Source organism: Bison bison, unplaced genomic scaffold (assembly GCF_000754665.1).
Source record: "Bison bison bison isolate TAMUID 2011002044 unplaced genomic scaffold, Bison_UMD1.0 scf7180017864345, whole genome shotgun sequence".
Taxonomy (NCBI): domain Eukaryota; kingdom Metazoa; phylum Chordata; class Mammalia; order Artiodactyla; family Bovidae; genus Bison; species Bison bison.
The window spans coordinates 3,377,344-3,389,377 of record NW_011494917.1 but is presented as its reverse complement, the minus strand read 5'-3'; the positions used below and the strand labels follow the sequence as shown (position 1 = coordinate 3,389,377).

The 12,034-nt window shown below is 43.0% G+C and overlaps 1 protein-coding gene across 1 annotated transcript in view; it reads right to left on the bottom strand.

Annotated features, from left to right (window-relative positions):
• GTF2F2 (general transcription factor IIF, polypeptide 2, 30kDa) overlaps positions 1 to 297 on the bottom strand; it is a 125,999-nt gene extending 125,702 nt beyond the window's left edge. The window contains exon 1 of the mRNA XM_010854623.1: positions 47 to 297. Within this exon, the coding sequence (XP_010852925.1) occupies positions 47 to 112 (66 nt within the window). The 5' untranslated portion in view covers positions 113 to 297. The remainder of the gene's footprint in view (positions 1 to 46) is intronic.
• Between the last annotated feature and the right edge of the window lie 11,737 nt (positions 298 to 12,034).

Below are 12,034 nucleotides of genomic sequence, written 5' to 3'. Positions count from 1 at the left end.
AAAACTACTTAAAAGGGGGCGCAGGGGGGAGCCACGCAACCCTTCCCTTGCCCAGCCACACTCCGGTGTTCTGTTTGGCGCCAGTCAGGTCGAGTTCTCCGCGCTCGGCCATGGGTCCGTCGCCGGCGGAGACCTGCGGACTTAGAGCAGCGGCCCGGGGAGCTGGTGACTGCGGGACGAGGGAGCGAAGCACACGGTGAACCCTGGCCGGAGGTTGACTGTGAAGAGCCCGCGGTCCAACTTCCGGGATGCCGGGAGCCCTGGGAAAGACGAACACACGCCGCCGGCAGCGGGGAACCACGCCTGCGCTCTGCGGCCGTTACTACGGCGCGCTACTGAGGACAAACTTCATCAGCGGGCAACTTCTTGAGTGGGCGTGGCTAGTTCCAGGGGCTGTGTCTGAGTAATTAAAACCGAGGTTGGGATGGGCGCAAACATCAGCAGTACATATAAAGACCAGGTCAGAGTAACAGAACAAAGTGTCAAAATAGAAAAACGGGGTTTAAAGAGACAAAGGCTGTCAGTGTATGTCCAATCCTGGCCAAGGAGAGAAAGACAGCATTTGGAGGACAGGTAGGAGAAATAAATAAAATGAATTAGCAGAGTGGTCTTTATTGAAAGGCTACCCTAAGCACCTTCAATTAAACGAGTAGGGCGCACCCCTTTAAGAGACTCCAAAACCCAGAGCCCTTTGTTTTTTGTTTGCTATTGTTTTTAATTTATTTTTAATTGGAGTATAAGCTCTTTACAATGTTGTATTAGTTTCTGCTCTAAGACAACATATGAATCTGAGTATACATGTGTCCCCTCCCTCTTGAGCCCCCCTCCAACCACACCTCTATCCCACCCCTCTAGGTTGTCACAGAACCCCGACCTGAGCTCGCTGTGCTCTACAGCAGCTACCCACGAGCTATTAATAGCTTTTTACACATGGTAGTGTATACATGTCAATGCTATGCTGGCAGTCTGTCCCGCCCTCTCCTTTCCCGGCTGTGTCCACAAGTTTGGAGCCGTTTCATGAGGTCAATGACAATAGACATGTAACAGAAAAATATGATTGTTCAACTCCCCTGCTTAAAGAGTCTCCCCTCTCTCTTCTTGTCTCTAGAATAAAATTCAATCCTCTCCACACAGGCCCTCACAGTTTGACCTCGTCAAACTGTGGTGCACGCAATGCACCACACATCTAGCCCCACCTAACCCATCAGACCTCCTGGAACATATCAGAATGTTCCTCAATTATTTCAGAGCCTCTGCACACTAGATTCCCTTTACTCAGATGCCCTATTCTTCCCCTACTGCCTTCTGATTGGCAGACTCCTACTTAGGTTTCAAGATTAATGGAAATGTCTCTTCCTATGAGACCTTCTATCAACTCCCCCAGAGGAAGATCGTTTTTTCTTCCCATCACAATGTGCGATACTTAGGACTATGAGCTATAATATACTTGTTTACATATTGCCTTTGCTTTCTAGACTATGGGCTCTTCCTAGGCAGAAATGGTGGGTTTTCTTGTTGTTTAATCAAAGCATCTGGCACAAGCTGACACCACGTCAGATTTCAGTAGGCTTTGGCTGAATGAACATTTGCATGAAAAGAAACAAACAGTAAGATATTGTAAGAATGGCAAGTGACGTATTGAATCCTGCATCAGAACCATACGAGAATTGAAGAAGTTCTATGTCTGTTCAGCCTAGGGCTAGGAAAAGCTGTCAGGGCTCTGAGATCAGCTGGGAAAACCTAACAGGAAAAACAGGAGATCAGGCACGTGTTAAAGAGGAAGATCACAGTCTTGTGTGATCTTTAAGGCTCAGCAAATGGCCTTAAAAATATAAAAAGGACAAGTGGATAAAGAGAGCTGCTTTAAGCTTTGATCAAATAGAAGGAATAAATTGGACTTCCCTGTGTGGTGCAGTGGATATGAAACGAATCTGCCTGCCCGTGCAAGGGGACATGGGTTCGTTCCCTAGCCTGGGAAGATTCCACATGCTGCGGGACAGCTAAGCTTGTATGCCATAACTATGGAGCCTGTGCTCTAGAGCCCATGAGCCACAACTGCTGAGCCTGCAAGCTGCAATTGCTGAAGCCCTTGTGCCTAGAGCCTGTGCTCTGCGGTAAGAGACGCCACTGCAGTGAGAAGTCAGTGAACCTCAACTAAGAGTAGCCCTGGCTCACTGCACCTAGAGAAAGCCCACATGCAGCAATGACTCAGCTCAACCCAAAATAAATAAATATATAAATAATTAATTTTTAAAAAGAGTTTGACTCCTTTAAAGAAAAAAGAAGAAGGAATAAATTGAAATATAAGACCGTAAGAGAAGAGAATTAATGTAGCCTAGATCACCCTAGTAATGAACTTCAGAGTAAAGGATTAGGACATTGACCTTGATCTATGGCTTATGGGAAGTCTTAAAATGTGTGTGTGTGTTTACAGGGATTGGGAAGAACAATCCTTCTCAGACATTGTGACATTGTTGAATAAGAACAGACTTCTCCTATTTGTCCTTTTCAAATTTCCTTCCAGCTTTAAGAGAATGCTAATGGGCCACTAGAGGAAAAGAGGATGTGGGGTCTGTGAAATGGATTCACAGATTGACTTTGGAGGCCAACATGGGAAAAGATCCTGCAGCCAGATCTGATCCAGCTTTATGTTCCTCCACCATGATCCTATACCCTTAATACGGGATTCTCACACAGGTTCCTGGGATTGCCAGGCTTGTGCTCAGCCACTCAGTCGTATCTGACTCTTAGCGACCCTTTGGCCTGTAGCTGCAAGGCTCCTCTGTCCATGGGATTTCCTAGGTAAAGTACTGGAGTGGGTTACCAAGCCCTTCTCCAGGGGATCTTCCTGATCCAGGGATTGAACCTGTATGTCCTGCCTCTTCTGCACTGCAGACGGATTCTTTACTGCTGAGCCACCAGGGAAGTCCCTCCCTGGATTTCTGCTTTTAGTCAGTTAGGTATATCCAGTGCAGACATGTTAGGTATCTCTATTGCCATTCATGAGAGACATGGCTTCTATTCCTGGGTCGGGAAGATCCTCTAGAGGAGGGCATGGCAATCCACTCCAGTATTCGTGCCTGGAGAACCCCATGGATAGAGGAGCCTGGTGGGCTACAGTCCATGGTGTCACAAACAGTCAGCTATGACTGAAGTGACTTAGCACAGAGCACACATTGCCAATCATGCCAGAGATCATTGGTATTCTCTTTACTACTGGAAATAGAGTCATTAGCATCTTTAAATCTAATGAGATTAGACACCCAATTCCAGAAACCCAGAACCAATTCAGAAAACCCATCCTTAATATTCTGGTTCTCTAGGATCACTCTCAGCACCAATATCTGTATTAGTCAGCGTTCTCCAGAGAAGTACACAGCTAGCTAGCTAGCTAACTAGCTAGATGATAGGCATTTGAATGTGAACGTGAACGTGAACGTGAAGTCGCTCAGTTGTGTCCGACTCTTTGCGACCCCATGGACTGTAGCCTACCAAGCTCCTCTGTCCATGGGATTTTCCAGGCAATAGTACTGGAATGGATTGCCATTTCCTTCTCCAAGGGATCTTCCCAACCCAGGGATCGAACCGGGGTCTCCCGCATCGTAGACAGACGCTTTACCTTCTGAGCCACCAGGGAAGTCCAGCTAGATGATAGGCATTTACTGTATAGGAATTAACTCACATGATTATGGAGGCTGAAAGTGAAAGTGAAAGTCGCTCATTTGTGTCTGACTCTTTGCAACCCCATGGACTATACAGTCCATGGAATTCTCCAGGCCAGAATACTGGAGTGGGTAGCTTTTCCCTTCTCCAGGGGATCTTCCCAACCCAGGAATTGAACCAGGGCCTCCTGCACTGCAGGCAGATTCTTTACCAACTGAGCTATCAGGGAAGCCCTATGAAGGCTCAGAAGTCCTAAAATCTGCAGTTGACAAGCTGAAGACCAGGAGAGCTGAAGGTATGCTTCTAGTCTGAGTTCAAAGGCCTGAGAGGCAGGAGAGATGATGATGTAATTTCCAGGCCAAATCTGAAGGCAGGAGGTGATAAATGTCCCAGCTTGAAGACAGGCCGAGAGAGTGCATTCTTTCTTCCTGAACCTTTTCATCTAGTTTGGCCTTCAACTGATTGGGTGAGGCTCACCTAGATAGAGGAGGACAATCTACTTTACTTAGTCTGTTGATTCAAATGGTAATTCATTCAGAAATACCCTCAAAGGACACACCCAGAATAATGCTGGACCAAATATTTGAGCCACCTGAGGCCCAGTCACGTTGACACATAAAATTAATCATCACAGACAGATACAGAGCTCAGCACCCAAAAAGAAACTGCAAAATTCTGCATACAGAATTTCCCTGGTGACTCAGTAGTTAAGACACTGCTTCTGCAGCAGCGAGAGTGTACTCCCTGACTGGGAAACTAAGATCCCACATGCTATGCAGAGTGGCCAAAAAAGAAAAAACCACTTTACTTTCCCAGATGACTAACTAGTCAAGTTTTATTTAATCGCTGAAGGCACAAATGCAAGTCAAGGAGGGGAAGCTCGAGAACTCGCTGTTGACTGAAAATTTTTCAAGAAGACAATAGGGAATCCTCCATGTTTTGTAAATTTAGAACACCACAATGCTATTAGGTAGCCATTAGAAGATAAGCAGTAGTCAGAGGGGATGTTACAAGTGAGTTGAGGGAATTAGAATGATATTAATAGGAGCTGAGTCAATTCTCAGATTCTTGTCCTTGGTTGTCCCATATGGGCCCAATGTCTCTCTAGGGCAGAAATTCTCTTTGTTCGTAGTTACTCAGGAACATTCTACCAAGAGGAAATGTTACCTCCAGGGGCATTCACACAGGCAAAAATAGCACCATCACAGGACTTCCTTGGTGGTCTAGTGGTTAAGACTCCATGCTTCCAATGCAGGGGGGCGCAGGTTCAATCCCTGTTTGGAAAACTAAGATCCTACATGCCATGGGACACGGCCAAAACAAACAAAAAACACTATCACAAAATCCTTCCTTTTAAATTTTTTTCTTTCAGTTTTATTGAAATGTAATTGACATACAACACTGTGTAAGTTTCAGGTGCCCGACATAATGATTTGACTTACATACATCCTGAAATGATTATCACAATAAGTTTAGTGAATATCCATCATCTCAAATACATACAAAATGCAAAATTAAAGAAACAGAGAAAAACATTTTTCCTTCTGATGAGCACTCTTAGGATTTACTCTCTTGACAATATTCATGTATAACATATAGCAGTGTTAATTATATTTATCATGTTGTATATTACATCCTGAGTGCTTACTTATAACTGGAATTTGGTAACTTTCACAAAATCCTTCTCAATGAGCCAGACTTATTATTTGTTGGTTATTAGCGTGAAGATTTTCATCCAAAAATTATAACTGGATATGGCAATGTGGTAATTAATTAGATTTTCCCTGCATTAGTAATGGTAAGTAAGTTACATTAGTAATGGTGTAGGTTGATAATTTTGCTATAGTATCATGCCAAGGCTATAAGACCCCATCTCTGAATTCTCCCTGCCTCTCCTTTAGCCCCTCAGTTCTCTCTTTTACAGAATACCCACCCTCCCTGATAGAGTCCTTGTTTCCCCAGTCACACACACAAATAAACAAAAACACCCCCTGCGATAGTTTTCGTGTTGTCAGCAGGAACACTCTGTTGAGCATGCACTGTGGAGTCGTAGCTTCAAGTATAACTCTGCTGCCTCCTGGCCTAATTATTTCATTATCTCTCCACCTATTTCCTAGCTTATAAAATGAGATTATGATACCTACTTCATAGAGTTGGAACATGACTGAGAAAACCAAAGAGATTTTACAATGTGAAAACTATTTGGTAACTTCATTAATTCTATTGGCTCAAGTAATTGAAAGGAAGCACAAAAGCTTTATTACAGGTAGTGCCACGCTAGTAAATATCTAACAACTGGCTTTTTCTGACACCCAGAAAAAGCCTTGCTTTATAATGTTTGCTTGATTTGCAGTGTACAGTTGGTGTAGATGCATATTAGCATCTAATGCACATTAATGTAAGTAGAGAGCACAGATCATTGTAAGACACAGTAAAATGATTGAGAGGTGATGAGTTTTGGGGTTTTATTATCTCAATGTTCAATATAATTTATTTGATCATTAGTGTTCTGCAAAAAGGGGAGACACATCTGCAAACTCTGCAGGGACCTGTGTCTTGGCGTCTGTGGAACAGAGGGGATGCCAGCAGGCAGGGCACAGTGAGTGAACGGGGAAGTGGTGACTGTGCCACCAGTTGGAGAGAGAATAGGAGATCAGCCCAAATACACACCTGAAGAAGAATGGATTTGGGTTTTTTGGGTTTTTTTTTTGGTCACATTGTGTGGCTTGCAGGATCTTAGTTCCCTGACCAGAGATCGAACCCAGGCCCCTGGTATTGGAAACTTGGAGTCCTAACCACTGGACTACCAGGGAAGCCCCTGAAGAAGAGTTTTAAGCTTGAGTATAAAATAATCAGATTTACATTTTAAAAAAGATCTCTCTAGCTATTGTGGGGGGAAAAAGGTGGATAGGAAGAGGCCAGAATGGAAACCAAGAGACTAGTTTAGACATTACTGCACTAACCCATGTAGGAGGGGATAGTGGTTTGCATTAGGAAGCTGGCAGTGGAGATGAGAAGCAGATGAACTGGAAAATGTAGATAGATTTAGGAGATCGAATTGACAAGATCTTGTGATTCCTTGCTGTGTAGCAAGATAACACCATTTACTGGGCAGAAGACCTAAAGATACATTTTTCAAAGGAGACATACATAAAGCCGATTGGCACATGGAAAGATGCTCAACTTTGCTAATCATTAGAGAAATGCAAATCAAGACCACCAGGAGATAGCACTTCACACCTGTCAGAATGGCTATCATCAAAAGGTCTACAAATACAAATGTTGGTGAGGATGTGGAGAAGGGGACTGTCCATTGTTGGTGAGAATGTAAACTGAGGCAGTCACTCTGGAAAACAGTGTAGAAGTTCTTCAAAAAACTAAAAACAGAACTATCATATGATACAGAAATTCCCCTCCTGGGCATATAGCTGAAGAAAACACAAATACTAATTTAAAAGGATACATGCTTTTTAAGGAGGGAGGTGGTGGGGAGTTTCAAGGGGGAGGGGATATATGTGTACCTATGGCTGATTCATGTTGAGGTTTGACAGAAAACAGCAAAATTCTGTAAAGCAATTATCCTTCAGTAAAAAATAAATTAATTTTTTTAAAAGGATACACACACCCCAATATTCTTAGCACATTATTTACAACAGCCAGAATATGGCACAACCTGTGTCCATCAACAGATGAATGGATAAAGAAGATGTGTGTGTGTGTGTGGTAGCTAAATCACATGTGACTCTTTAGAGACCCCATGGACAGTAGCCCGCCAGGCTCCTCTGTCCATGGGATTTTCCAGGCAAGAATACTGGCGTGGGTTGCCATTTCCTCCTCCGAGGGATCTTCCTGACCCAGGGATCAAACCCGAGTATCCTGCATTAGCAGGCAGATTCTTTACCACTGAGCCACCAGGGAAGTCTGTCTGTGTGTGTGTGTGTGTGTGTGTATACATATATAGTAGAATACTGCTGCTGCTGCTGCTGCTAAGTCATTTCAGTCGTGTCCAACTCTGTGCGACCCCATAGACGGCAGCCCACCAGGCTTCCCCGTCCCTGGGATTCTCCAGGCAAGAACACTGGAATGGAATACTACTGAGTCATATAAAAGAATGAAATTCTGCCATTTTGCAACAATGTAGATATTTCAAGAAGGTCATTATGTTAGTGAAAAAAGTCAGACAGAGAAAGATAAATACCATATGTTGTCACTTACACCTGGAATCTAAAAAATAAAATGAATTTTTAACAAAACAGAAACAAACTCACAGATACAGAGAATAAATTACCCATTAGCGGTCAGAGAGAAGAGAGGTAGGGGAGATGGGGGAGGGGATTAAGAGATACAAAGTACTATGTATAAAATAAACAAGGATACAGCACAGGGAGATATAGTCATTATTTTGTAATAACTTTAAATGGAGATAATCTATAAAAATATATAACCATGTTATATATCTGAAACTAATGAAATTTTGTTAATCAACTACAATTAAAAAAAAAAATAGGATCATTTACCAAGTGATGACTCAGTACCAGAAAACAGAACAAAACAGAAACACATAAACACACATTGCTTTGCTCCTTCTGGGGATGAGACACGACTCTGCATGTATTTTGCCTGGCGGATGACATAATTCAGTGGAATTGCTTTTGTTAAGCATCTTATGTCTGATGTAACATATGGTTACTGTGGCCTACTAGAAGCCCTCAGTCTCAGTAAGTTAGTTTAATTGCCCATTAGGGATTACTCTGGGAATAAAGTGTTAAATAAAGCATGAGAAAATTTAATTTGTCATTGCAATAATGAAATTCAATTTGTTTTCATATATGATTTACCAAAACAGTCATATCATACTTTATATATTAAATAAAATTATAGTTAGGGAACAGCACTGAAATACTTGATCAAAGTGCCCGGCTAAAAATCACAAATGACAGTTAAGTCCTAAAATATCATATTAAACAGATGGATCCTCACTAGTATGCTGATTTCAAAGCCAGGGAAGCCATGTGGGCTGAATATCAATGAGGAATTATGTCCATATCCCTGCTACGAGCAAAGGCTAGAGGCTTCCTTATTGATGGAGCCGACTTCCCACCCAAATCTACAAACATCAGGGGCAGGATCATGTCCACATGCAGGGCAAGGTGAAAATATTAGCTAAAGCAAAGCTGTGCCTCCCCTATCAATAGGTAGAGTCAAGAAAAGTTCAGTGTAGGGACTTCCTTGGTGGTCCAGTGGTTAAGACTTCAAGTTCCCCATGCAGGGGAGGGAGCTAGATCCCACAACCTGCAATTAAATCATCCCACAGGCACATCAAAGACCTGGTGTGGTCAAATAAATAAATAAATATGTATATATCTTTTAAAAACAACAAAAAAAGTTCAGTTTAAGGCCCCTTTCTACAGGTACAGCTCTTGCAATAGATTTGTCAGCGTTATCTTTACTCATCTCTTCTGTAATGACTGGTTTGATGATGGCTCTGAAAAAGGTCCATTTAGTCAAAGCTACGGAGAGGGCAATGGCACCCCACTCCAGTACTCTTGCCTGGAAAATCCCATGGACAGAACCTGGTGGGCTGCAGTCCATGGGGTTGCACAGAGTCGGACATGACTGAAGCGACTTAGCAGCGGCAGCAGTCAAAGCTATGGTTTTTCCAGTAGTCCCGGATGTGAGAGTTGGACCATAAAGAAGGCTGAGTGCTGAAGAATTGATGTTTTCGAATTGTGGTGCTGGAGAAGACTCTTGAGAGTCTCCTGGAGAGCAAGGAAACAAACCAGTTAGTCCTAAAGGAAATCAACCCTGAATATTCATTGGCAGGACTGACGCTGAAGCTGAAGCTCCAATAGTCTGGCCACCTGATGTGAAGGGCCAACTCATTGGAGAAGACCCTGATGCTGGGAAAGATTGAGGGCAGAAGAAGAGGGCAACAGAGGATGAGATAGTTGGATGACATCACCGACTCAATGGACATGGGTTTGAGCAAGCTCCGGGAGATAGTGAAGGACAGGGAAGCCTGGCGTGCCACAGTCCATGGGTCTCAAAGAGTCTGAAATGACTTAGGGACTGAACAACAACTGCTCCATATACTTGCTGGAGACCTAGGGTTCTCCCATCTTATTATTTCACCATCTCTGGGATGCTGTCCTTACCTACATCATGGACCACAAAGTCTACATCTTCCAACCAGCAAGAAAAAGGGAAAGGGGCAAAGAATTATACATCACTTTGGTCAGAGATTCAAAATATTTTTTTTCACAGCAGCATTATTTACAAGAGCCTAGAGGTAGAAGCAACCCAAGTGTCCAAGAAGGGATGAATGAATAGACAAAATGTGGTCTATATATACAATGGGGTATTATTCAGCCTTAAAAAAGGAATGAAATTCTGTCACATGCTGCAGTATGGATGAACTTTGATGACATTATGCCAAGTGAAATAAGACAGTCAGAAAAAGAGAAATATGTGTGATTCCACTGACATGAGGTATCCAGAGTAGTCAAATTCACAAAAACATAGTAGAAAAAATGGTAGAATAGTGGGTTAGGAGGCGGAGGGGGATGAGAGTTGTTTAATGAGTGTGGAGTTTCAGTTTGCAAGATGAGAGAATACTGGACCAGGATGATGGGGATGGTTGCACAAAAATGTGAACGGACTTACTGCCCCTAAGTGGTACATTTTAAAATGGTTAAGAGTAAAGATTCTAGGACTTCCCTGGTGCTCCAGTGGTTAAGAATCTGCATTTCCAATGCAGGGGGTTAATGGTTGATCCCTGGCCAGGGAACTAAGAGCCCACGTGCTGCAACTAAGATCTGATGTGGCCAAAATATTAATAAAATTAAATATAATTTTTGAAAGAGTAAATATTCTGTATATTTTGCCACAGTTTTAAAAAACACTTAAAGACGAAAATGTTTATCGTCTGAATTGGGATCCAAATGAGGGCCATACACTGTGACTGGTTGACATGTGTCTTCGCTCTCATTCTCTACCTCTGTCTCATCGTTAAAGAAATTAGATTCGTTTCTTAGATATAGTTCTTTATACACTTATCTTTTTTTAAAAAAATTATTTGGCTGCACTGGGACTTAGTTGCAGCGCACAAGGAATTCTCTGAGTCATGCAAGACCTTTTGTGGTCATGGGTTTAGTTGCCTCGAAGCAAGTAGGATCTGATTTCTGCAACCAGGGATCAAACCCACATCTTCTGCGCTGCAAGGCGGGTTCTTAACCACTGGACCACCAGGGAAGTCTCCAAGTATACACTTCGCTACATTCTGCATTTTACTCATTGTGTCTTCAGGGTATCATTTATGATGTTTCTCCTTCCCTTTTATTTTCTACAAAGTGCTAGTTAGATCTTGAGGTGTGGTCAGACGGGCTTAATTTTGGTGGAGGTGAAGATAACTTCCTTCCTATGTGCTCTTATGCACTACCAGTAAGATATAGATCACGTCTAGCTTTCTTTCTTTTCGTGATATTGGCAGCCATTGACGAGTATCGCTTACAGCCAGTAATTCATTGTGCTGTGCTTAGTTGCTCAGTTGTGTACAACTCTTTGTGACCCTATGGACTGTAGCCCACCAGGCTCCTCTGTCCATGGGATTCTCCAGGCAAGAATACTAGAGTGGGTTGCCATGCCCTCCTCCAGGGGATCTTCCCAACCCAGGATTGAACCAGGGTCTCCTGCATTGCAGGTGGATACTTTACCAACTGAGCTACCAGGGAAGCCCAGTAATTCTTTAGGGATTGCAAAATGGTTATAATCAAATTCTACCATTCCTTCTTTGTAAAAACTTTCCCAACATCATTCCCATGAGACAGAAGATAAAAACTGGACTCTGGCACAGACCTGAGTGAAGGAGGTGTAAGGTTTTTATCACATGAAGGTGGGGAATCCAAGTGGGAGTACTTGGATTCCAAAATACATCCCGAGCGCTGGAGAAGTACTCCAGGGAGTTGGGCTCTCAATGCACCTGCAGTACTTTGACACCCAGGCTTGCATCCTCTTTCTCTTTTAACCCCAAAGTCACGGCCTTTTCTGTTTTATTTTTCCCACAACGTCCTTTGATCACCTATCAAGAAGAGCCTGTTAAAACTGGAGCTCCCAAACTTGCTACTGGTTGATTGCCAAACTGTTTTTGTTTCCCCCATATAATGGATTTCTACAGCATTTGCCTCTCAAACATCCAGAAAGAAAGGCACTGTCTTTGCTAAACTAAGAGAATCAAGTGCCAAGTAATGCTATTCAATTTACACTAAAGTTTGGCTCTGCGTGGGGGTAAACTAGGCTGGGTAGCAAGTCGGTTCTGGAAGTAGCTGCCCCATGTGGGCACATCACTGCAATGCCTCGGAACCAATAAACAAGT